This window comes from Clavelina lepadiformis, chromosome 2, assembly GCF_947623445.1.
Source record: "Clavelina lepadiformis chromosome 2, kaClaLepa1.1, whole genome shotgun sequence".
Lineage (NCBI taxonomy): Eukaryota > Metazoa > Chordata > Ascidiacea > Aplousobranchia > Clavelinidae > Clavelina > Clavelina lepadiformis.
Window position 1 is genome coordinate 7928368 of NC_135241.1, and position 26532 is coordinate 7954899.

General features: G+C 36.4%; 2 protein-coding genes across 2 annotated transcripts in view; both read left to right on the plus strand.

Moving 5' to 3' along the window:
• LOC143445374 (polycystin-1-like) overlaps nucleotides 1–12871 on the plus strand; it is a 42954-nt gene extending 30083 nt beyond the window's left edge. Inside the window, exons 60-92 of the mRNA XM_076944430.1 lie at nucleotides 33–156; nucleotides 233–481; nucleotides 595–751; nucleotides 1644–1767; nucleotides 2012–2129; nucleotides 3570–3710; nucleotides 3856–4051; nucleotides 4124–4294; nucleotides 4430–4576; nucleotides 4672–4843; nucleotides 4922–5066; nucleotides 5149–5307; nucleotides 5480–5598; nucleotides 5726–5848; nucleotides 5953–6107; nucleotides 6383–6606; nucleotides 6710–6817; nucleotides 6995–7266; nucleotides 7424–7563; nucleotides 7728–7893; nucleotides 7973–8143; nucleotides 8224–8347; nucleotides 8884–9044; nucleotides 9413–9548; nucleotides 9731–9865; nucleotides 10034–10215; nucleotides 10419–10563; nucleotides 10698–10821; nucleotides 11226–11455; nucleotides 11548–11650; nucleotides 11758–11812; nucleotides 11914–12063; nucleotides 12203–12871. Of these exons, the coding sequence (XP_076800545.1) occupies nucleotides 33–156; nucleotides 233–481; nucleotides 595–751; nucleotides 1644–1767; nucleotides 2012–2129; nucleotides 3570–3710; nucleotides 3856–4051; nucleotides 4124–4294; nucleotides 4430–4576; nucleotides 4672–4843; nucleotides 4922–5066; nucleotides 5149–5307; nucleotides 5480–5598; nucleotides 5726–5848; nucleotides 5953–6107; nucleotides 6383–6606; nucleotides 6710–6817; nucleotides 6995–7266; nucleotides 7424–7563; nucleotides 7728–7893; nucleotides 7973–8143; nucleotides 8224–8347; nucleotides 8884–9044; nucleotides 9413–9548; nucleotides 9731–9865; nucleotides 10034–10215; nucleotides 10419–10563; nucleotides 10698–10821; nucleotides 11226–11455; nucleotides 11548–11650; nucleotides 11758–11812; nucleotides 11914–12063; nucleotides 12203–12320 (5044 nt within the window). The 3' untranslated portion in view covers nucleotides 12321–12871. The remainder of the gene's footprint in view (nucleotides 1–32; nucleotides 157–232; nucleotides 482–594; nucleotides 752–1643; nucleotides 1768–2011; nucleotides 2130–3569; nucleotides 3711–3855; nucleotides 4052–4123; nucleotides 4295–4429; nucleotides 4577–4671; nucleotides 4844–4921; nucleotides 5067–5148; nucleotides 5308–5479; nucleotides 5599–5725; nucleotides 5849–5952; nucleotides 6108–6382; nucleotides 6607–6709; nucleotides 6818–6994; nucleotides 7267–7423; nucleotides 7564–7727; nucleotides 7894–7972; nucleotides 8144–8223; nucleotides 8348–8883; nucleotides 9045–9412; nucleotides 9549–9730; nucleotides 9866–10033; nucleotides 10216–10418; nucleotides 10564–10697; nucleotides 10822–11225; nucleotides 11456–11547; nucleotides 11651–11757; nucleotides 11813–11913; nucleotides 12064–12202) is intronic.
• A 3667-nt stretch (nucleotides 12872–16538) lies between these two features.
• Nucleotides 16539–26531, plus strand: LOC143445477 (DNA-directed RNA polymerase II subunit RPB2). Its single transcript, XM_076944599.1, has 24 exons — nucleotides 16539–16695; nucleotides 17949–18024; nucleotides 18686–18836; nucleotides 18926–19023; nucleotides 19141–19375; nucleotides 19450–19608; nucleotides 19844–20008; nucleotides 20115–20311; nucleotides 20462–20645; nucleotides 21296–21418; nucleotides 21534–21677; nucleotides 22148–22287; nucleotides 22439–22559; nucleotides 22635–22777; nucleotides 22915–23113; nucleotides 23234–23499; nucleotides 23659–23807; nucleotides 24035–24183; nucleotides 24777–24914; nucleotides 25013–25114; nucleotides 25201–25320; nucleotides 25474–25634; nucleotides 25803–26007; nucleotides 26188–26531. The coding sequence occupies exons 1-24, from the start codon at nucleotides 16671–16673 to the stop codon at nucleotides 26266–26268; spliced, it is 3531 nt and encodes a 1176-aa protein (XP_076800714.1). The 5' UTR covers nucleotides 16539–16670; the 3' UTR covers nucleotides 26269–26531.
• The last annotated feature ends 1 nt before the right edge of the window (nucleotide 26532 follows it).

Genomic DNA, 26532 nt, shown 5'->3' on the forward strand with positions numbered 1-26532 from the left:
TTAGATGGGATTTTTTTCTTTACGCTTTGCAGAACTATTGCAAATGATGGTTGTTATGTGGAGCTTTCCCAATATGAATTTCAAAACCTAATTGATGAAGTTGATGAATTTTCCACCGATACGGAGATCCTGTCTATATTTTCTGTATACGAGCAAGTAAGAGTTGAAGCCAGGTTATGTACTTTCATGACAACCATGTATTTTGCCATTAACAATTATGTTTTCTTTTTAGAATCCATTTACATATAAATTTCTGCCTACAACATTGGATCCTGGAATTGCGTATATTTCAACAAGAGTTCCATCATTGCAGTTTCAATTGCCAAACCATACACAATTAGTTGTGGCAGGTTTACGTGATGAATTTATGCAAGACAGATATATAAAATTTGTAATGTCTAACAGTGAGCGGCAGTTCATACCATCACAAGATACAGATCAACTTGCTGATCTTTCTTCTAGTGATTCTTATGCACCAAGGGTAAAGAAATGTATTCTAACGAAATATATTTTTAGTTGTCTGGCTGTGGAATTTTTAAAATAACTCTGTTGTTTCAAAGATGATTATATTAGTATGTTTTGTTTCTGCAACAGAATGGAGTTGCCTTCCACTATCAAGATCTACGTAGTCTGAATTCGGCCCAATTTGTTATCAACAATAATAATACCGATTCCTCGACTGCTGTGTATATAATGGTCGTATATGATTTGCTGTCTTCATTGAACCGTGCTGAGCTAAATCCATTTGTTGGTAAGCTGTTTGAAAAAAATCAGTTAGCATTGCTATCATTCTCTATTTTTGATATGTATTCTATCGTACTCTGTATTGTGGATAAATAGTTCTCCAAAACATTGCGGGCTACACTATGGGCCACTCAATTGTAACATGGAGTCAAACACCACTTCTGTTCTGCTTTACTGTCAGTTTTTTAAAACAGAGTAGTTCAAAATTTGATAAAAAGGCATAAACACGTAAAAACACCTGAATAATGTTATGCATTTGTTATCTGGTAAACCAACAAAATTTTATTTTGATATGAGATAGCTAACATTACCTCGGTTAACCGATATATGGATAGTCCAACCCTACTCTCAAATACCCTTACCAAGCCATATTTTCTTAACCATCCATGCATGAGATACCCTACTCTGCTACACAGAAAATAGATAAAAAGCTTTAGCAGACATGTGAGAGAAACACAAAATGTTGTTTGCGGTTTATTTTATGATTAAAACATTTTTAACACCGGAAAATTGTATTGTTCTTTCTTTGCTTGTTTATTTGTTATTTTTGCTAACTATAGCAATTAGTAAAATATAAACCATTTAATAGTGTCTCTTTTTTCATCAAACATAAACATTAAACATATTGTATCGCCTCCATGATAAACTTACTCTTGACTATAGGCATACAAAAAGACAAAGCAAACAAATATGTACTGCAACAAGTAATTTACAAATGTAAAGTAACTGCACTTATAATAATTTATTGAAATTAGGCCACACAACTCATTGTCAAAAATGTGCGGGTATCTTTAGGCCAATTTGGATTATGTTTTTTGATTGATGTGTTAGGTGTAAGCTAAATGGCAGACGTGTGATGCACTTAATATAAACCATTTCATTTCGCTTTCTTTCTGCAGATGTTTACTTTGATTATGACAGCAAACCCAATGCATCACATAATAGTAAACACTTTAAGTTATATGAAAATGATGTTGGACCTAAAGCTGATCATAGGAACTATACCATCTATCTTGCTCCTGAGTGAGTTGGTATTATCATGACTGTTCTATGTAAACTTTTCTGCTAATTTTTAAGCAAGCAGTTACTGTCGATGCCATACAGTACCATTTCACTTGCACATTTAATAAACTTTTTAGTTTCTTTAAAGAAAGTATTTCTAAAAACCCGCCCACCTAACAAATTGATGAGTTGATAGAGCACGGTGAAAATATACTGAAATATGGTCATTCAGCTTAATTATTAATGACTTTATTATACCTTGCAGAGGAAACCGCAACATGTTGCCACAATACTATTTGAATGTTTCGAATCTTTTTCAACATGTTGATGTTAAAGTTGGGATTGGTGTTTACTACAGTTCTTGTCAGTTCTTTGACACGGAGGTGACTTATTTTGTTTCTTTAATATTGTTTATACCATTATGTTGTCATTTTTTTGAAAATTTTGAGATCAGTAATTCTACATAGAGAAAGGCTTGCCTAACTTATCACTCATATTACACTTTGTAGTTTAAACCACATCTGCCTGATACTTTTTTAGCAGATTCCTTTGGATTTTGAATTTAATGTGATACAGAATGCATAGCAGGTTTACTGCATGGGTGCTTGTATGTTTTTTTGTTACTTTCGACTGTGCTTTAAATGCCCAAGCTGCAAAGCTTTGAAGTTTGAAATAGTATGCTTTATAATATTTCTCCCAACATACAAAGATAATTTGTGAATTTAAATCTCTGTAAAAACCTTTAGTTTGGACATACGAGTATTAAACCATTTTGTTTGCGATGTTGGGTTACGTTTCCACATATTCCCATGGAAGATGCTTTTGATGTTGCTGGTTACTGGTCAAAGTTTACTATTCTAGCTAAATTGGTATACTGTTACTGAACGTTTAAGAAAGAAATATGAGTGATCCTAAAACGTTGATGAACGTTGTGCACCATTTCATGGAATTCCTCTTAAGCAGGGGCGGGCAACTTCTTCGGTCGACGGGCCTGATATGAGAAAATGAAGTTCTTGGCAGGCCGGATTCCTGAATCGATATATTAATCGTGTATTTATCCACCTATGCAAGGAATAAATCGTATTTAATGTAAACTTTAAGTTTTAAGCATAGAGACCAAAAACAGTATTTAATGAATTTATTAACGAATAATGTACTTCAATAGCTGCTGAAGTCAAAACTGAACTGCTGAACTGTCTGCGGGCCGCTCAAAATCCCGTCGCGGGCCGTATGTTGCCGGCCCCTGCTCTTAAGCGTAGACTATAACAATTGTGCAGGTGCACATTATCAAAATTTATTTTTGTGAAATCGTTTATTTTTCAAAACCTTTTAAAAAAGTCAATTAAAGAATACACACATTCACTGCATGAGAATTTTAAACAACTAAGAATAGCTTGAGAATTTTTAAATTCTCATGCTTATCTAAGCACCTGACATATGGGTGTATATATTTTTATATATTGCTGTTGGTGCCATCATTAAAATATGATGTTTTTATACCATCATATAAGTGGTAATGTACCTAACATTCATGGCTATGAAAAAAATGTGCAAATAGACGAAATTTGCATTCAGAAGCAATTTGTAATGTGACCTGATCTAACACCATTAAACTAAGTTGGTGACCATGCCTCAAAGCATCTAATTGGTGTACAAAAAGCACCAGCAATTAGTGGTGTTTTTAAGCAACATGGATAGTTTACTATCGTAATTTATTTTCTTTGAGTTTTTAGTTGGAATAATTAGATTTGAATTTTCTGTTGAGTTGTGTTAAATGGTGTGAAATATATCAAGGAGGCTACATAATGTATTTTTTTTTATAGAAGAATGAATGGAGTAATGAGGGACTTATGACGTCGCATGAATGTTTGCCATCTATTGCTGTCTGTTACTCTAACCATTTAACTTCCTTCGGCTCATTCACAATTAGTCCACCAAATATTGTTGATTTAACCGAAATAGCTGTAAGTGTGTTTTGTTTTTGATACATAATATTTCCAAGTAGTGTCTTTCAGTAGTAGCTGTAAGCCTAACGTTGCAATATTATCATAACTTTGAGATGATCAGAAACAAAAAATTTTAATCTCTGTGTTTTCCACTATTGTTTAGAACATTGACTTCTCCCAAAATCCTGTAGCCTTGATTGTTGTGGTTGTAGTCTTTGTCCTTTATGTGGTAGCTGCTTTGTGGTCATATCGTGTGGATCAGAAAGATATCAGATTTGCCAGTGTTGTGCCTCTCTGTGGGCCGAATCTTCGCCATAAATATGAAATCACTGTCAAAACATCACCTGGCCTTGGAAGTGGTGAGTAAATCAAGGTCATTAACTTAGCGAAGCATTTTACATTTGGCTTCATTGCTTTTTTTATTTATTCAGGGACTACTGCTAATGTTGGAATATGCGTTTATGGCTATGAATCACGAACTGGAGCAAGGCATTTGTACAAAAAGGGAGCATTTCAGAGAGGATTAGTTGATGTATTTCAGATTGCCTCAGAACATAGTTTGGGAACAGTGTATAAGCTAAAAGTGTGGCATGACAACACTGGTAAATAATAACAAACTGCGTGGCGTATTTCGTTGCAGTTTTGCCTGAATAAAACATATAAAAAGATGATTGTTATAGTTAACTTATCAACATAGCTATTTATAGAACAGTAACAGGTCGGTAATGTGATGTTAGGGCTTGATCCAGGATGGAACATCAGCAGAATTATGGTAAAAGATTTGCATAATGGAGCAAAGTATTACTTCCTTTTGGATACCTGGCTGCAGGTTTATCCTGATGACGATGATGAAACATGTTTGCAAAAGACTGTTCGTGCTGCAAGTATGTAACCATGTCATGTCCCCAAAATTACTTCAGCTAATGTTGCTCAGTAAATAATCTTTGAACTCAGTCATCAAATTGAACTTCTAATTCAGGTGATGAAGAAATGTCTGACTTCTCAATGCGTTTTGGTACACAATTATCGTACGGTTGGGAGGATACTCATCTCTGGTGGTCATTGATTGAGCGTCCTCCAAGAAGTCGATTTACGCGAGTGCAAAGAGCTACTTGTTGTGCCACTCTGATTTATACCTTTATGCTATTCAGGTGCGTTATCATATAAACTTGTGTATAAGCTAGTATCTTTTTCGCACGATTTTTATGCACAAAATAATTTTTTTGCAGCATGATGTGGTATCAGAACTATGAGGACGATGAGCAAATTGGTCACATTCGCTGGAGAGATTTTGCTGTTGGTGCCATCGTTAGTATCATGGTTTTTCCTGTCAATCTTATTCTTGTTCTGCTGTTTAAGAAATCAAAATGCAAGGTACACTTTTCAGTCAATATTTTAGTAACCAAGTAATTATGGGAGTTAATGCGTTTACAAATATTTTCATGTTGTCTTCAAGGTGCCAGCTATGAAACCGTGGCATGATAGAGCACAGACGGCTCAGACAGTGGAGATTCTTGATGAGATATTTGATGGAAAGAGTAGAAGATCAGTATTTACATTGTCAGGATTAGGATCACAATCTTCTTTACCTGGACACACAAACAGTGCTTACAAAGTATATAAATTTAATGATAAATTCTGCCCACATTAAGAGTAAAACGATTTTATTGGCACAAAATTCATAACTAATAACAACGAGTAATAATATGAAGTACTTGTAACATAGATGTTTGAGTTGTAGTTAATGTTTTAGGATATAAAAACATTACCATTTATATTTTGCATAGGATTGGCTTAAAAATGCAGCTGGAGATGACATTAGTTTATCATCAAGAGTAACTTCTGATGATACAGGAATATCTACAGCCGGTGAAAGTATTTCTCCAACCGAGCAAGAACCAAATATGTAAATACTTTAAGTCAATGAGTGTCTTGCAATATTATATGCAGTGTTTAGTTAACCTTACAATGACTCTTCCTCCTACAACGAAATTTTCATGTCTATGCTGTTGTCAATGGTATAATTATTTCAGGAAATTACGCCGTCGCAATACTGGTTTACCCCGGTACAACGTTGATTCGGATGATGATGAAGATGACGACTTTTGGGACCCCTTCCTCAGTGAAGAAAGTTTGGATGATGATATGAGCTTACGGTATTATATTTTATTTTGTTTTAGTTCACCATCATAGAACTACTGTATATGATAGTCTGTAAAACTAAAAGATAAATGCATTGTGCATTTGTTTTTTTCTGAAGGCCTACTAACTTACGAAGAACACATAAAGCCAAATTCAATAAAAACCTTTTGGGTATGACTGAAGATGGGAAGGAAGAAAGCGATATTGAAGAAAATGAAGAATTGCCTGAAATTAATCCTGATCACATCAGTCATCGTGATTTGCATTCTCGTGGTATGATATTTGTACAAGTTTCATTTGTATTAGTTGTTTGATCATAACCCAGGCACATTCAGTGAACTGTCCCAACCTGTAATTTACGTTGTATTTTGCATTCTGTTTCAGGTATATTAGTTAAATTCTCAAAATGTACCATTGTGTGGGGATTATTTACTCTGTACTCTTTGACATTCATGCCATATAAACAGTTACTGAAAACTGCCCCTTATTTGTGCATCGAGTAAACTAATAATCCTGTATAAACATAATAGTGTTTGGTATTATTTCAGCTTCAACTACCATTGGCACCAGCCCTCAAACTTCTACAGAAACATTTTTGCTCCCCCATCCTTTTGTTTATTTTGCTTACTTCCTTTGCTTTGGCACTATGGGACTTTCTATTTTTTTCATTATCTTATATGGCAGTCAATATGGAGTGGAAAAAACAACATGGTGGTTGGTCAGCATGCTTGTTGCACTTGCTGAAAGTTTTTTGATTATTGAACCAATAAAGGTAAGCGGGTCAAACGGGTTTGGTTTGTGATTTTTTTGTAATTTTGTTGTATAAATGGAGTATTATTGTTGTATAAATGGAGTTGTTTATTTGTTCATTTTAGGTTATATTTGTTGCAATATATGTGGCCATGTTTACGGAAAACCACACTCCAGAACAAAATGACAATCTGGTGGAAAATCCATTAGTTGAAACGTATGACAATGTTACGGTAAGACTAAGTTTTTTTCTTTTTCACCTTTTTGTCAAATTTACGTAGCTTCTCGGTAACTGGCGGTTTGCTGTCCTTGACCATCTCTTCCCTACGGTATAACGGCGAAGTTTTTTTTTAGCTGAGACTTCAAAAATTCCGAATTGATTCAGATTTCACCATTGTTTTTTTTTATAGAAATCTAGTAAAATACGCCCTCCTGGTGGATTTGCCCTTGAGCAATGCAAAGATCAGGCAAAGAAATCAACAAGAGCAAAAAAACTTCTAGCTCATTTTGTTCTTTACACCCTCTTGTTATGGGCAACAATTATTTTCTGTGTTTGGGATCGCGATTCATCATCATACTGGTCTTCCTGGTCTATCAACAAGTCTCTCTATGATACTCACATGACTGTTTCAGAAAATCAAGCTAATGCTGTCAATAATTCAAACTTCTGGAAAATTAAAACGTAAATAATTTAAATTCTTCGAATGGAAATGTTAAATTTTTAATTCGAATATTTATAAAACGTTTTAGTTTTTGTTGCTACTCCATATTAAGAAATGACACTTACTCTATTGCAAATGCTTCTAAAAAAGTATGCTCAAAAGTGCTTCTCTTAACAGGAATGATGATATCTGGTCTTGGATGCATCAAGTCCTTGAAGTGAAAATATTAAATGTTAATGAGACTGATCTTGACAACAGCAATGTGCATAACCATTTGTTGGGTAAAATTCGTGTTCGCCAACAGCGTTCACTTCCAGGTACAAACTATTCACATTCCACTTCCTTTTTGTAGAATAATTAAAATAGAATAAATGATTTTCTCCTAGAAAAATGATAAATATGTTTGTATGACATTTATTAGTCATTAATTGTTCAATATGTTGTTTTTCTTATTGCCACTTTAATACATAAATATTTTCAGCGGGTTGTATTGCTGCTGGTGTATCCCCCAACATGATACCACCAGGACATACATGCCTATCGCCCAATATATCACCACAGGATAGAAACTTTTATTACTCAGGATGGACAAACACCTTAAGCGGAAGTAATGCAACGTGGTCTTATTCTCCTGCTACTCTCACAGGGTAAGTTTAAACGAATGGTTGCATTACTTCAGTAATAATTGCCGTTCAGTTATAACCATTCTTTTGTATGAACGTTCAGGGTTGGGTATTGGGGTCAGGAGCAGCTGTATGATGACTCAGGTTACTCAGTATACTTGGACACAACGACATTTGAGGAACAACTGTTAAGCTTAGAAATGGGCGGTTGGTTGGATCGTTTTACAAGGGTCTGCTTTGTGGAATTTGCTCAACTTAATCCGGCTACTTACTGGTAAGAATGCCAACATTTTGATTATAAATGCAAAAAAATATTTTTGTCATTCATATCTTACAACATGAACGCTCTTCCAGGATTACTGTGACTACAGTCATGTTTGAAATTGGCACAACCGGAGCTGTTCAACCTTCGCACATAACACAAACAGTGAGGCTTTTTACACCAAGCTCAGCTGTTTTTCTCGACATGATCTTCATTGTGAGTATGAAATATGAATGCTCAGTGCTAATTGTGAGACAAATATGACAAACGAACAAAGTTAACAAATCACAATTTTGGGGACTTTAGATAACTCCAAGTAATTTAGTTAGTCCCTTCAACTTCGAGTTAATGAGCTTTTTACTGTGTTTATAAATGGATACTGAGGTCCATGTTTTGCAATTAAGCAGCGGTTTGGTCCACTGTTCAATTTTAATTTATTGGCAAGATTTGTTTTAAGCGCATTTGGTCATGGTTTTGAAATACGTCTCAAAATTATACTCCATTTTTAATTTTCTAACTCAATAGCAAGCTTGTAGCACTGCTCGATTATATGGTTACTTAGTCTACCGTATATGTATTAGTGTATATACTGCATAATATATGGTATAAGATGCATTAACTTTTATGAGTATATTTACTTAATGATTTGTGATTATCATAAATACTAGTTATGCTCACCTGACAGGAACTGCAATGCTGCATCATCTTACGCTTTTGATGGACAACGTTATTAAAAAATGTATTTTGTTTAGGCTATTATTGGATTGATCTGTATTGTGCTTTGGGCCCGTGAAATTTCCAAACTTTATCACGAAAGGAACAAGACTTTGAGCACCATTTGCAAAAGAACAAACTGGCTGAATATCACCGTGAACCTTCTCACTACAACTCTCTGCATTCTCTTTGTCTACAAGTAAAAACGGCTTCAAGTTCTTACATCCAATTTTAGAAACGACTTTCCTGTCATGAGCGTCTGGTACCATATGCGATACAAGAATTTTAATAAGTATGATGGTATGCTATGGTATGGGAAACTTTACCGTCGGACTGAGGAAAGTCTTTACAGGACTTAAACTCGCCGATGATTTCTCAACGTTCGAGCTCCGATTACTGAGCTTGTCTGTGTGCGCTGTCCAGGGGATGTATTTTTTATTTATCGAACATTGATCCTTGTTTCCATAACTGTAAATCCAGCGTTCTACTGATGCACGATACTCAGTCAAACATGAACATATGTCACTGTATTAATAAGTAACTTTCATGAACTTGGTCGTTGTTTAGAGAAATTTACATGGAGGAAGTGATGCAAAGCTACAAGAGTAACAGAACTGAGTTTACCAATTTCTACAAAATTGCGCTATTTGCTAATTTGGTGACGTATTTGGCCGCAATTCTGCTTGCTGTGCTTATCATAAAGGTAATATTAAGACGCATATATCTTATGATAGCTATTATAAGAATTACGCGTCTGTGCTGAGATATGCATGGTTTAATTGATTGTCTTTAAAATATTTTTTGATTAGTTAACAATAAATGCATAGTTATAAGTAGAACTCCAACTATAATGGAGTTCACAGCATCTCTTATTATCTTACGTAGTCGGTACAGCTATTCCGCTTCTTCAAACGTTGGTCGACATTCGGTGAGACGTTGACGCGAGGCATGAAACACTTTCTGGTTGCCACCCTTGCTTGGCTCGTGCTGGTCTTTGCCTACGCTCAGCTGGGTTACCTGGTACGTTAAATGTATTATCCCTTGGGATCTTGATATTTTATACGCAAGTATCCAGTTCTTGTCTGAAAATCCTAACTTTTTCGTATATCCAGTGGATTTCATTTTACATTATACTTGATGTTTTATCGTTTTTTAATGTAATTTTTTGTACATCGTGTCTCGTTACAGATTTTTGGCTTGAGCAGTATTCACGCAATTACCGACTTCAAAGATTTCCAAAACAGTTTGTATTCCATGATTCGATTAATTCGAGGGAGGTTTGATCCCAAACCCTGCTTTGATATGAGCCCATGTTTTAGCGCATTTTTCTTTCTTTCTTATTATTTTGGCGTATTCATCATAATATGCAGGCGAGTAACCACTGCTTTCATGCAAACTTTTTACCAATTTAGGTGGTAACGTGCACATTCATTAGTTTTATGGTAAACCTATTAACTAATTAAATTTATGATTGATTAATTGATTCATAGTCATACTTTTTCACGCATCATGCGCACATGGCACTGTAATTGTATGATGGGAGCAACTTGTTTATTATTTATTATCATTACAGGCTGTTTGCTGTGATTCTGATCAAAGAATATAAAGAAGCCCGGCTTAGGAACAAGCGTCCGCGATATGGCGTCCATGACCACGACATTTTGAACTACATGATACAAAGAGTGAAAATGCGTTTGGGCATAATCAAACCGAGACAGGTAATTGAAGCGACTGCCGACTTACCTACTGCATGACGCAAGTCGCGTCTGGCTTACGTTGTGCATTGATGCAATATTATCCTGCCAGATCTTGTTAAACACGCTACTTAGTGATACCGTTTTTTGTTTTGCAGTATCGTCCGACTGTGCATTTTGAAGGAATGTCTTTAGCCTCTTCCCGAAGTTCCTTTATTTCTCTCGATTCGCTTGGCACTTGCTTCACACCAGAAAGAATATCGCAGTGTTCAGACGCAAGCGGTGAGTTTCGAATTTACATCACAGAGGTTTCACTTGTGACTTGCTTGAACTACCTATTGCTGTCGTTGATTGCGATTGGGGTGTTCACTTATTGAAAAAGTTACTGATAGTGATAAGTTTAACTTGTTTCTATAATAATTGAGTTAAGTTGGAATTGGATTATAGACAACATGGTTTAGGTTAGTATAACTTTCAGTATAACACTTAACACGTATAACAGAGTAAAACACTTGAGAAAGTGTTATGAGAGCATCTGAACGAGAAAATTGCTTTAAACGAACACTTTCTGCTAGTAAAACTGGCTCTGTCTAACATGATCAGCTTGGTAAAGCATCAAAAACCGCTCTGTTGAGGTATTGCTATCTTCGGGGAGATAAGTCAACACCATCATTGATAATTATCAGGTGTGTCGTCATCCGATTCTGGGCTGGGTACCCCGTCTAACCATTCAATTTCGCTTTTCGATTACCTAACACTGGAACATCCGCCCTTTGAAAAGCCAATGGACGACTTACATCTTGATTACCTCTACGAAAGACTGTCATCTTACTCGGTTGATATGATGCTCAAACGATTCGAGCGCGTTAACAAAGTCTCGGATGATGTGCTAATCATCGAATCCAAGCTGTTGGCCGTACGTATAGACAGTAAAAATATGTAACAGGCAATTTTATGGTGTTTATTATACCTCAGAGTATTAATTAACCTAAACAATTTGCATGATAGATTACACAGCAATTGGAGCAGAGAAAATTATTAAAAAGTCAGTCGAGTGAAATTGCCATGGCAGTGTCGAAAACCACCCTTCCTGAAAGCTCATCCCAGAAAGGTGTATGCTCAGTTTATATTTATACGGTTTTATATTTGTACAACGTTAAGCATTTGTAATGATACCCCTGATCTCGAAATACTAATTTCTGTTTTCAAATTTCACAGCTTCTCCTGCAAAGGAAGGCTCGGCCAAGTCAATAGCCTCTGGCAGTCTGTCAAGGTGTGAACTTGTGTGTGCAAGTGTGCCAAAAACCTGAATTTTTTTTATCATCTACTAGAGTCCAGCAGTAACATAACAGCCATTTTATCATCGTTTTGCAGGCGCACGGCTTCCGAAATGGAAGCGAGGTTTGAAACCGTGCTCAACAGTTTGTATCCTGTATCCAATAGATCCCATCCTGTTCCAAAAAGAAGCACCTCGTGCGCTGGAACAGCACTGATACCTTTAGATTCTTCTGGCGTCGGAGCAAGGTAGGTTCATGTCAATGTATAATAACATGTGTCAGTTAGCGACTTGATGGATGATTAACTTTTTCATTGCTTTGTAGTTAATAAATCTTTTAAGTGGGGTTTTCGGCAAAGTTGTTGGAGTTTTTTATTGATATTACAGTGAGCACCCCGCAGAAAACAGAAAGCGACCTCACAGCGATGAAGGTGTTCGCAACATCGCTCGCAATAAAAATACTGACAACCAGAAATCCATTACGACAAAGAAGAGTGCGTGGTAACGTCATCTTCGGCTCTAAAGTTGCTGTTTTTCTTGCAATGTAACATTTGTAGAAAGTGATCTTCCAGTATTGCTCTTTATACGTTACTTTGAAGATTATGTTACTTTTCTCGTTTCAATTTCTTCTTTCATTGTATTTTATAGAAAATTTTATATAAGCACAGTATGCTGTTATAAGCTGTTTTTAGTGAACATTCCATTCTCTGTACTTTACCATACACAAATGCCTTCACTTTTGTTCAACCAACATTGGTGTATTAGCTACTTCAGCTGTCGCAATTGTGCCTCAATTTATAACAAGTATCGTTTCTTCCATTAACTGCTTAATTCTTCACATCATGTCTTCACTACCTGCATTTTTGAATCGTTTGCTGTTCAATTTAATTCTTCATGTATTTACCTACGCTTTTCCACCGTCGAAACTTTTCATATCTTTTTATGACGTGCAAATATTGTACTTAGCAGTGTATCTTCAGCAATTTTAGTTGTGGCTACATTTGCACTGTGTTTAATATTTTATTGAAGTAGCCTAGTAAATCAAGAGTAGTGAGACATCGAGTGCCATTTATGAGTGGTATTTTACAGGAATGAATAACCTAGTTTTATTGACGAAGTCCAAAGATACGTCTAGCATGCCGGATATAGCAGGCAAGCCTGAAACACTGGTTCCCGTCGATTGTGATTATCGCTGTTGTTCGTTATCGTCATTATCATTACTACCATTTTTAGCGTCCACAGTGGTGTGACCAATGTGTCTTTGCTACTTGTCGCTTAATTTCACCCACACTGGCACTGTCCATCGAAAACTGGTACAGTATAACTCGCCTACGGCTAAATCGCCGCCTATCGCTTGCTCACTGCGGAAAACTTATTGTTTTCTGCAGTATCCACTATCCAGTTTGTCTAAGTGATCTTCGTCTAACTCAGTGCTTCTCGAATGACTTGGCTCACTAAAGGGGGAATTTTTAATTCCAGGGAGGAAATTTTCTCTAGGGAGGAATTGGGGAGGAAAATCTGTAGATGAAAAAAACTTTAATTTTTTAATTTTATTTGTAACAGAAAAATCCTCTCGAAGTTGTTTAGATGTCTACAATAGTGCGCGAGGACAAGCTCCTTAACTGCAGTGACTGACGTTATAAACGTGTCTGTTTGGTTCATAATGGCTATTGTTTTCTCTTTATTGTTAGTAAGGTACTTACAGAACTAGCTAGTAAGCTAGTGATGAAAAAAAGAGGAACACACGATATTTGCGGAGACCTTCGAGCAAAACTCACACGCTTTTCTCCTCGATTTTCTTTATTAACTTCTCAACATGAGGCTCGCGGTTCTCACTAACAATGAGCAACGATTTGTTTGTAAATTTGTTTGGTTATTATGTAAGAGCGTTCTTTTGCAATTTTGAATTTTATTCCTGAGGTAAATCTTCAAAAGACATCATCCAGGGACAATATTCAGGTAGTGTAAAATTTTGGAAATTATTTTTTGTGATGTTTTGGGGGGGGGGAATTGACGGTGTTTTGGTTGGTAAGGGAGGAATCGGAAAAAAACTTTGAGAACCACTGGTCTAACTTGTCTATTTGCTTAACTCGACACCGTTCTTGGTCACAATGAGCGGAATAATTCGATTAACTCGCTACCGTTCTTGCTACAGTGATCAAAATAATTCGCAGTAAGTAGTCAGACCTTTAAAACACTTCTCAGCGTGGTTACATGGTAAACTTAAGCTGCTATGACTACACCTTAACTGTATCGCCCTGCTGTCTACGATGTTTGTTAACGTTACAAAACCTTATTGTATGCCACAATGTATATTTATGAAGGACCTAGAAACCTTGTCATTTCAGACTGGTATTATCAGTTTCAGTTAGCCATGCTATAGTCAGGTGAAGCGGCCTAGCTAGAAATTACAGAGTGACGATGAGAATAACACTAGCTATAGAGAATGTCGTTTTTATAGTTCAGCTTTGCTTTTGCTGTCGAGCTATTTTCTGTCTTCAGAAAATCCTCAAGCAGGTTATGATTGTAGCAGTCTATGGGGCTGTTAGATACGTGGTAGTGTCTGTTAAGTAGATTTCAATCAATCATTTTATTTTCAGTCAAAAGCGCGGTGGGGATGAAAAATCAAGCCAGTTGCTACTAGCACGCGCCAATGAACGGGAGAAAGTGACAAAGCCGAAAGGGCTTAAAACGTGCTAAAAAATTATTAAGGTAATAATTACTGGTAACAATTAGCACGGCCACTAAACCCACTTAGGCTTGGAGGCTATTCTAGGTACAAAATTAAAATCTTAATATCTCGACAAGCATTAAGTTCTTGTTTATTCGTAATATTGAGAAAGTGTACGGTGATTCGTCCGGTACAAAAACTATTTCAACCGTTTGGAAAAAACATTTTGGTGGCAGTACTTGCTTTTCCTGCGCCACCAACCATTTCTGCTGCAGATCTTCTATCTTGGCCCAGCGACTGGAAGAAACATTTCAGCTGGTTCCACAATTTCCTTCACCGGGAAAAATCTATACCATGATAGCGGCTACATCTGCTATCCATTTGCAGCAGTTTTATGACTTACTAGCGGGCCGTGTTGCCAACGAAAATCTGCAAAATGAACAGTTCAAACAGTATTTGCAAAACTTGTTGCTCTCGAAGTTTCCTTCCATGATGTAATTGTATTATCATCTAATTTTCATTCATTTTTCCATAATTTCAATAATTGACTGTTGCTTGTGCATGTAAATAAAGTTAAGATACCCTCATAAGTCAAAAGAGTCTCTTCACTTTAGTCCTCAAATACAGTGCATGGTGGCTTTAGGTTTGGCGGAGGGTGGTCGAGGCGATTTATGGCGTGACTTAAGTTTGTGGACCCTAAAATTACGGGAGACGTAGCAATCTTTCCTAAGAGGTTCCGGTTTATCGCTCCCTAAATTATGCTCAATGTCCACCAAGATCTCGTACCCTTTATTTTTTGTTGCTGTCGAGGTTTTACCTTTGGTTTACCAGGAGAAAATACAAATTTTTTGTCTTGGGATGATGTTTTGAATCACGTGACCGTTTAAGCATTAAGCTATATGAAAACAATCTCAAGCAGGACGTGACTAATTCACATGGTGGTTCAATTTATACGACTTTCCCTCATTCTAAATACAGTTCATACAGCTAATCAGTAATCAATAAATGACTCCTGTCATGAAAAACTGTGAATAGTTAACAATAATACGGATTTCCAATGTTTGTTCTTTGAAGCACGTATACACAAAAAGGAGATCCCCAGGCGACCGCCTCGCACGCCTCTGCCTAACGCCACTACTACTCAGAAGTCAGAGGATAAGGATTGTATATATAAAATCGATTTTTGGCAGAAATACTGGCGTCATGAAAACTTTAACAGTGCCATCACGCAAGATCTGTAACATTCCTCCGATAAAGATTGTTATACCATTCCAAAAAAAACACAATGCCCATGTAAGAGCAATTTTAAACGCTTAAATAATTTAACTTTTTACACACTGTTCGGACGTTGAATTGATTGTTTTGTAGTTTTATTATTCTTTTGCAATATATTAAACAAAAGTTTGTTCGTTTTAATTTAATTTGTTCGCCAAGTTTTATTTGCTTGCTTAGCTTTTTAAAGTAAGATTTTCGAAAATTAGAATGTTTTGATTCTTTAAAGATATTGTTCGCTAGTTTGATTCAGGTCCAGAACGAACGTGTAGTCACGTTGTGCAGTTGGTGCTACATAATTGTAGTGCAGTGTTAGCAGTGCTTGTATAGCCTACGGTAAAGTGATCCACCATTGCAAGTAACCTAACTTCTTTGTGGTTTTGTTTCTGCTTTAGCTGCTTGCCGATTTTTTTTTATAAATTGAGCATAAAAGTCATTAATCCTGTATGGACAGTTTGTATGACGTGAAAGAGCAAAAATCGTTTTATCTGGCGTACCAGTAAATATCAGCAACGGATTTTCTGGCGTAGCTTCATAAAATCGTGTCACAAGACACACTCATACAAATATTGCAAGTGCAATGAAATTCCCTTTAGTTTCTTTTGACAATTGTTACTTTTACTTAGCAGTGGCAGTGGCACGGATAACCAGGGTGAAACCGCAATACTGGCTTGGCGTAAAGCATACAGTAAACCGTAATTGTTTTTTGTGTAACTCTACCTAGATGCTAAAATACAAGCTTTCCATACAAATCATTTTAAAACTACATTATGCTAGGCCTATGTAGCCTAACATTAACAAAGGCATAACAAAATTTTTTGCAATTGATATAGGCCTAGATAGAATTTTAATGTGTAGTAAGGAAACCTTTAGTCTGGATTTTTTTTGGTAAATTTTGCAAATTTCGTCATCATGATGTTCGAGGATGAAGATGGTGGTTAGTTTTTTTAATTAGTTAAGTTAGCTACAGTAGTTAATCTATTTTATTTTTAATGACTGTAGTTACCTTAGCTGCAGGCATCTCTCTGCTGTGCAGTAAAATAGCATTGATACGTACAGTGTTTTTTTTAAGGTGTTTTGGGGGACCGAAACGGTCCCCCAAATTTCTCCAGCGGTTTCCCAAAATTTATACTTACAACTACAGGCTATTTTTATGGTATTTAAATGAAACACTTGCGGTCTCTTAAAACTACTTAGCGGTCACCCAAATCAAACCTTAAAAAAAACCTGGATACGTATACATACAGTATATACTGACAATGATATAAATAATGTAATAACAAGTCATTGACAGCAAAACAAAGATATAATAGATCTTAGGTAAATTCTTAGATAATTAAATATTTTTACAAATCATTTGTAGATATACTGGTAGTCATTTCATGACAATATTTGTTGGAAATGGCCACGGTTTGCATTAACACTTACCAGAAATTAGATGAGTTTTTGTTTTAAGAGTTGTTTATATGTTATGGCCCAGAGCTTTTGCCTAGAATACCCAAAATTTCACTGAATGGTTGCCCACTGGGCTCCCCCTGCTTTTTAATAATATCAATAGGTGACTGGTCTAGTATTTATTATTGTTCTGTAATGCACTTCCATCCATCTAGAAACAATAACATTGTGAAATAATAAAGAAATAAAAGGGCAACCTTTTAAAAACCAACATACTTAACTTTATACAGTTTACAGTTGAACTAAACACAGCAGGTTAGGTGAAGTGGGCAAATTAATTTTATCCCAAAATTCATCCAGTTTGGCCATTTTTACCAATGTGCATTGAGCCCTATGCCCAAACAATAGCACAGTACTCACATAAGTTGCCCACTTAATTATTAGATACGACAAAATATTTTCATGTATGGCATTGTCAATGTTTATGGAAAGAAAAAAAGGATAAAAGTTGTGTGATTGAGTTGATCCAGTAGTGTAAAAGCTTCGAACAACAATTGGATGAACTTGTTAGTTAGTTACTTCCAAGAGTAGACTATTAAAGCTTATGTCTGCCTCGTTCAGCATGTTAACACACTACAAACCCTTTAGGTTGGCTTTGAAATGTGGGTCAGTGCACAAAGAGCATTTCGAATTGAAATTGCATAGGAATTTTTGAGAAGATTTTTGAGTTCTTTTATTTTGTTGTTGTTAATAATTTAATTGATAAATAATTCAACTGTTAAGTTTTGTTTATAGAATTGGGCATTGAAGCTGAGGATGAAGAAGAAATATCACCAGAGTTATGGCAGGAGGCATGCTGGGTTGTTATCAGGTCTGTTTAAAGTTAAATGTTTTTGCTAAATTTAGCTGAGCATATGGTTTAGTTTTCACCTGACTAGTTTCACCAAAGTCTCAGATTTATGGACATATTTGATGTTTTCAGATTTATAGACTTATACTTATACTGGGCTCTGGTGCTTTACAGGGCTTATAATAAGTTTAGGACTACTCTAATTATTTCTAAACTTTATTTAGTATTTTCTGTTTTGGAAACTGGTATCATTTGTATTAAACAAATAACTACTTTCAAATAAAATATGGCCATTCTGTATATATGATAATTAGAAAACTTTAAATTACTTTAAAAAAATTCAGTTTTAGGCAATAGTAAATAGTATAGTAATGGTTGGTGTGATCACAATTATAAAAGAGAGAGCATTCTGTTTTTACAATTGACCTTACATTTTTGGTTATGCTTACAATCATTTATCAAACTTCTCTAATATAAGAGCTTTCGAACTGAATCATTAACAATTGTGAAAAACTGTCAGGATTGAGATTGCAAATGAAATGTCATGTGACCGAGTCGATAAAAAACAAAACAGCACAATCTATCATTTATCATTTATACTGCTGTTACCTTTCCGATGTGAGGGCCATTTATACATTTTATGCCATTTATACTCACTTATACATTTTATAACTTGTTGTAGTTCCTACTTTGACGAAAAAGGATTGGTTCGTCAGCAACTAGACTCATTTGATGAATTCATTCAAATGTCTGTTCAACGAATTGTAGAAGACGCTCCAATAATTGAACTTCAAGCAGAGGCTCAACATACTTCTACTGAAGTCATCACTCCTGTTAGTCCACAATAAACTTTTGCGGCATAATTTCCTGAATGTTTATTTTCATGAAACTAATGATCAGGGTATGTACATTTTGTGATTAGACAAAGTATCTTTTGAAATTTGAACAAATCTATTTATCAAAACCAACTCATTGGGAAAAAGACGGTGCTCCAAGTCCAATGATGCCAAATGAAGCAAGGTACAAATGATTTTTAATTCTTATGTCTCAATAACTCTGAATACCTACGTAGAAAAAAATATTGTGTAAAACACATTTAGCTCACTTAACTGTTTTTAGTAAATATCTTCTTGACAGGTTAAGGAACTTGACATATTCTGCTCCTTTGTATGTTGACATCACAAAGAAGGTGATCAAGCACGAAACTCCTCCCATAGAAACACAACATCAGAAAACATTTATTGGAAAAATTCCCATCATGCTGCGTTCCACATACTGTTTATTGAGTGGCCTCACCGATCGTGATTTAACGGAGTTAAATGAATGCCCTTTAGATCCTGGTGGATATTTTATAATCAATGGATCTGAAAAGGTAATATTATTATAACAGGTTTATCTTGACTTTCTTTTGTTCATATTTTGTAGAAAGAAATGCTTGTTTTGTAGGTTTTAATAGCCCAGGAGAAAATGGCTACCAACACAGTGTACGTGTTTAAAAAGAAGGACTCCAAGTATGCATTTACCAGTGAAATTCGAAGTTGCCTCGAAAATAGTTCAAGGCCAACCAGCTCTATGTGGGTAAACATGCTCGCTAGAGGTGGCCAGGTTTGTAAATTGTTGCTCTTACCATTTGTATTTTTGAGATGGAAATCACTTTGATGTCTAGGTTGGTTTGAAAAGCTGGTGTTTTGTAAGTTTTTTTAAGGTAGTATTTTATCTTTTTTGTATTTTTCTGAGCATGAACTTTGAAAAGAAACAGATACCAATAGCTTGCCTCTTCCATGGTTTCCTTATTTTTTCATGCTACGTAAAAGTATATATTAATTATCTTTGCTTGCAGGGTGTGAAGAAAAGTGCAATAGGACAACGTATCACTGCCATTGTTCCGTACATTCGCCAGGAAATTCCAATAATCATAGTATTTCGTGCTCTTGGTTTTGTGTCTGATCGTGACATTTTGGAGCACATTATTTATGACTTCGATGATCCAGAGATGATGGAAATGGTAAGCATCTTGTTCTATGAGGTTTTCATACAACAGAGAATTTACTTTGATAAGTGGTACTGATAATGATGTTAGTGGAGATGCTTAACTGGTTAAATATGTCTAGGTAAAACCATCCTTGGATGAAGCTTTTGTCATCCAGGAACAGAACGTTGCTTTAAATTTTATTGGTTCTCGTGGAGCCAAACCTGGTGTTACAAAAGAAAAACGAATCAAATATGCAAGAGAAATTTTGCAAAAGGAAATGTTGCCACATGTTGGCATAAGTGATTTCTGTGAAACTAAAAAAGCATATTTTCTTGGGTAAGGCTAAGTGCTAATTTTTTCAGCAAGCCTTTGTTCAATAGTTTAATATGTTCCTGTTTTTATTATTGCCGAAGCTGTGAGTTTTAGGATGTGAAATTCCTGCCAAGAATTTTACTTTCTCAGTCAAATGTATCCTCTTCACTATAGATATATGGTTCATCGGCTCTTGTCAGCTGCACTTGGTAGAAGGGAACTGGATGACAGGGATCATTACGGCAATAAAAGATTAGATCTTGCCGGACCTTTGCTCGCATTTTTGTTCCGGGGTCTTTTCAGAACTCTAATGAAGGAAGTGCGGCTTTATGCTCAAAAGTTTATAGATCGTGGAAAGGTAGGTGCTAGTATGCTCCATTGCTCCTGTTCTGTTGTAATTCATTTACCATTGGACTATGTGTCCTGTAAAACAAGGGTCGGCAACCTTTTTCGCAGTACGGACTGGCTTATATCAGGCATTATTTTGCGGACTGGTTTTCAAAAAAATAACAAATGTGTGGGGCATACAAATTTATTACAACTCGTCAGTCACCATGATATGAACCCTCATTGCCTCAAATAGCTGCTATTAAAAAAACTAGACTACACAATACACATTACTGAAAAACAATGTTCATTGTTACAACTACAGAACCGATTATGATGATTAAGGTTGTTCACTTAAATTTTGTTGACAATTGGCCCACGCTAATAAACAATCCTTCTTTGCTACTAATATATTGCTTTTGCGCGGTCCAGTAAACATTTCTCACAGACCAGCACTGGGCCGTGGTCCAGTGGTTGCCGACCCCTGCCATAAAAGTAATGCATCTGTTATTATTACTGTATTTATCACAAGAAATTTTATTAGTGTTTTACAGATTTTGTTAGTGTGGAAACTGACTAATAATTATTTGTTAACTTTAAAAATGGTTTGTAGGATAAGTCTTCAGACCTTCAGTGCTATATTTCGAATCTTTCACCTTTTCGCATGCATTTTAATTTCAGGATTTTAACCTCGAACTAGCAATAAAAACCCCAATCATAACTAACGGCTTGAAATATTCACTTGCTACCGGAAACTGGGGCGATCAGAAGAAAGCTCATCAAGCTAGGGCTGGAGTCTCACAGGTCAAAGTGTTACTTTTTTGTAAATTAGTATATTGTATGAGAGTGAGATTTTCTTTTTTTTAAGTGCTTTCTTTTATTTCTTCTGTAACATAACTAAATCCTTTGCTGCCAACAGGTCTTAAATCGGTTGACATATGCATCAACTTTGTCCCATCTTCGACGTTTAAACTCTCCCATTGGAAGGGACGGAAAACTTGCCAAACCTAGACAGCTTCACAATTCCTTATGGGGAATGATTTGTCCTGCAGAAACTCCAGAGGTACGTGTCTTCTATTTGGTAAAGATTGTACTGTGTACACCAGTGGTTCCCAAACTTTTTTAGCTTGTGGCACACTAAAAAAATCATAAAATGCTCGCGGCACACTTACAAGAGAAGAAAAGTTGCTTTAAAAAATTTATTTTCACGTGTTAATGCGATGGATGAGTTTATTGGATGGACATGTGCTTATTTATCAGCTATTGAAGCAGTTAGAGCGCTTTTAAGTCGCATATGCTTGTCTGCATGCCTTATTATAAATATTTATCCAGTTCTTTTCCAAAATTCCAAAAAGTTTTGTGGCACACCTGAGAATCTGTGGCGGCACACAGTTTGGGAATCACTGGTGTACTCTTATTGTGAAATCAAGCATATGTTCATTTCTTTTATTCCATGAATATCTTCTGACAGTTTGTTTTCACTTATATATGTGTTGAAAGCTTGAATTTTTATTTGGTAATCCTTTTTTGAAGGGTCATGCTGTCGGTCTTGTGAAGAACTTGGCATTAATGGCTTACATATCTGTTGGTTCTCAACCCAGTCCCATTTTGGAGTTCTTAGAAGAGTGGTCGATGGAAAATTTGGAAGAAATATCTCCTTCTGCCATAGCAAAGTATTAACCTAACATTTTCGAATGTAATCAATAAACATCCTAAACAAACAGCTTTAAACCCAAGAATAGGGTCAACATGATTATCTTATTGACACTTTTGTTGCTTTATGACATTTCATTATTATCTCAATTCACCAATTGCTTTTGGCAGTGCAACTAAGATTTTTGTAAATGGATGCTGGGTGGGAATTCATCGTGATCCAGAACAATTGATGAATACTCTAAGAAAACTTCGCCGTCAGATGGACATCATTGTCTCTGAAGTTTCCATGGTAAGAAAAGCCAAATGTAGTTTTACTGATTTTTTGCATTGCTTTTATTTTCTCGACGTCATCAATTCAAATTAGGTTCGTGATATTCGTGAACGTGAAATCAGAATATACACTGATGCTGGCAGAATATGTCGTCCTCTTCTCATTGTTGAAGACCAGAAGCTGCTCCTGAAAAAGCAACACACTGATTTGTTAAAGGAAGAGTATAACAACTACAGGTAGAACTAGATTCTTCGATAATAATTATTCAAGTTCTGATGTTACAACTTTTTACTTACTACTGCCGAGTTGTTTTCCTACTGGCAAGTAGTTTTGCTATCTGCTATGACTGATTTTTGAAGAATTTGTTTTACAGCTGGCAAGATTTAGTTGCAAGCGGTGTGGTAGAGTATATTGATCCACTTGAAGAAGAAACAATTATGCTGGCCATGTTCCCAGAAGATCTCCAGGATAAGGGAGAGCAATATTGCAGCACATACACCCACTGTGAAATCCATCCAGCTATGATTCTTGGAGTTTGCGCATCTATTATTCCATTCCCTGACCACAACCAAGTAGGTTATGACTTACATAGCTAACTTTTTAGCGTGCCTTTGTGCATTGAAATAATAAATTGCATTATGGAGGCGTATTATCTATTGTTATCTGGCTATTAATGACTTAATCTTTCACAGTCACCCAGAAACACATACCAGAGTGCTATGGGGAAGCAGGCTATGGGTGTATACATCACTAACTTCCACGTCAGAATGGACACCCTTGCACATGTTTTGTATTATCCACAAAAACCTCTAGTTACCACGCGTTCAATGGAGTACCTTCGATTTAGGGAACTGCCCGCCGGAATTAATGCCATTGTGGCAATAGCATCTTATACCGGTTACAATCAAGAAGATTCCATCATCATCAATAAAAGTTCTGTAGATCGTGGTTTGTTCAGGTTGGAATATTTAAGCTACGTTTGTCTACTGCGCTGATCATTGATGACAGCAACATTAACTGGCATTGGTTGAGATCTGGCCTCAATAAATTTGATTTAGTAACTGATTTACAGCCGATTTTAAATGTTTAATAATGATGGTTGTTGATAATGTTATAGGTCAGTTTTTTATCGGTCATACAAAGATGCTGAAAACAAGAGCGCTTACGATCAAGAAGAAACTTTTGAGAGACCTGAGCGCTCCACCTGTACTGGGATGAGACATGCTATTTATGACAAGCTTGATGATGACGGACTGGTGTCTCCAGGTGATTTGCATCTTTTATTGCCGAATATTTCCGGAAGTCTTTCCATGGTGTTTTAAAGGAGCCATTCCAAATACTAAAATGTAGTTATTGTAGCAAATATAGCCAATTTAATTGATGCAACTATTGTAATTAGAAAACAAAAATTGTATAATTATTAGTCATTAGCATTAATTAGTTAGATTTAGGAGGTCCATTTCCAAACAGTAACACATTTCTTTATGTCGTAGGTATCCGTGTTTCCGGTGACGACGTAGTAATTGGAAAGACCGTTTTACTTCCTGAGAACGAAGATGAACTTCAGGGCGCGACGCGCAGATTTCAGAAGAGAGATGTTTCGACGTTTCTTCGGACCAGCGAAACGGGAATTGTTGATCAGGTAACTGGTACATAAGTCAGATTTTTTCAAAGTTTGCATTCAATTTTACTGTTCAATTTCAAAGTCCGTTCATTTGCTTACTTTATTACTACTTCTACGTACGTTATTATTCTATAACTCAGGGGTGGGCAAACTTTTTGTACTGAGGGCCGCATTAGAAAAAATGTTGCAGCCGGCGGGCCGCACACTCTCATTACAAAGTAGGAAAATTTACCCGGTGTGTAAATAAACGCATATTCATATTAAACACAATTTTTGCATTTCATACTCAGTTACGTTTAAAGCTACGCAATCTTCATCACAAAGGCCTACGGTAGCCGCTACCGTATTTGTATTTTATGATCAAACAATGCGTGAGAAGTGTACGGCTAGTTGCTGAAAGCATGTTGCAATACATGCGCGACTGACGTGTGTGTGTTTACGCACTGAAAGTGAAGAGAAAAACACACTCGTAAAGGGAATATATTTTATCATGTAACCTGTTTAATTAAAACAATAAGTGATGAGTAGGAGTTTCTGCAAGTGCAGGCGGCCGCATAAAATGGGACCGCGGGCCGTAGTTTGCCCACCCCTGCTATAACTGATTAATGCAGGTGATGGTTAGCATAAACCAGGATGGATACAAGTTCACAAAGATTAGGGTAAGGTCGGTTCGCATTCCACAAATCGGGGATAAGTTCGCCAGCAGACACGGACAAAAAGGAACGTGCGGAATCACGTACCGAGCCGAGGTAAACAAATTGTGTTTCGGTCAAATCGGCTAAACCTTTGGCCGTATTTTGCTCAATTAAGGTAACTTCATTAACATTAACATATCAATTTGACCCAGGACATGCCGTTTACTTGCGAGGGCGTTCAACCTGACCTTATTGTCAACCCTCATGCCATTCCATCGCGTATGACCATCGGTCATTTAATCGAATGTCTGCAGGTGAGTGGACGCTTAACTCGGGCGTCTCGAATCGATTTTACACCGCTTTAGGCCATCAGTGCCGGTAACTTGTTATTTTCGTTCAGGGAAAAGTTTCTTCTAACAAAGGAGAAATTGGCGATGCGACACCGTTCAACGATACAGTGAATGTACAGAAAATTTCCAATCTCCTACACGATTATGGTTATCAACAGAGAGGCAATGAGGTATTATTATGTTGGTGGGACACCGTCAGTGTTTATCTTTCTCATTCTGTTGAACATCAAGTATATTTTACACCATTGTATTGAGATTTGCAGATTGCAGTAAAGCGTTTGACACCTTACTTGGAATGGCATATCAATTTTTGTGTCCTGCAGGTCTTGTACAACGGTCATACTGGCCGTAAATTAAACACCCAGATATTTTTCGGACCAACCTATTATCAACGACTGAAACACATGGTCGACGACAAAATTCATTCCCGTGCGAGAGGTCCAGTCCAGATACTCAACAGACAACCTATGGAAGGAAGATCAAGGTTGGATATTTCCAGTTTACACCCGAAATTTTTTTTTAAATTTTCAAATTTGCTTCCCATTTTTTCATGCCAACCTTTCTTTTGAAAAGTAGTAAGTGCAACATGAACATAACCAAAGCTCTTCAACGGCCGTCTTTAAAACGTAGTCTGTTGCTATACTCTTAACAGAGATGGCGGTTTGCGATTTGGTGAGATGGAACGTGATTGTCAAATTGCCCATGGAGCAGCTCAATTTTTACGAGAGCGGTTGTTTGAGGCTTCCGATCCCTACCGTGTTCACGTTTGCAATCTCTGTGGTTTGATTGCGATCGCTAATCTCAGGTCGCACACCTTTGAATGCCGTGGCTGCAAGAACAAAACCAACATTTCACAGGTATGACTACGCTACGCTGTGAATGTTTGTTGTGAATAATATCTATGCTCTGTTGTGTCAACATGTATATCAGATATGTATTAATCCAGGAGAAAACTCTAGGGTAAAGTACGTTGATTTTGCTCACAGATCAAGATTTTCAATTCTTTTAATTACTTTCCGCATGTTTTGTTTTCAAAGGTGCGAATGCCCTATGCGTGCAAATTGCTCTTCCAGGAATTAATGTCAATGTCAATCGCCCCGAGAATGATGGTGACGTAAACAACCGTGGTCATTATGAGTAAATCTTACGACATTTAACTGTAAATTGCTGGAAGCTTTTGAACGCCTTTAGGTAAAATAGAAAAACTGCTGATGTTTCTATGTGAGCGTGTTGTTGACCCAATGTTGCCGTCACTGCCTAAACTGGTTCATATCGTAACCATCTATGTGGTGTTCATCGCCGAGTTGCGTAATCGTGCCAATTGTTCAAAAATATTCGCCCGAAAGTCTTGTATTAAACCAACTACTAGTTTTTCACATTAT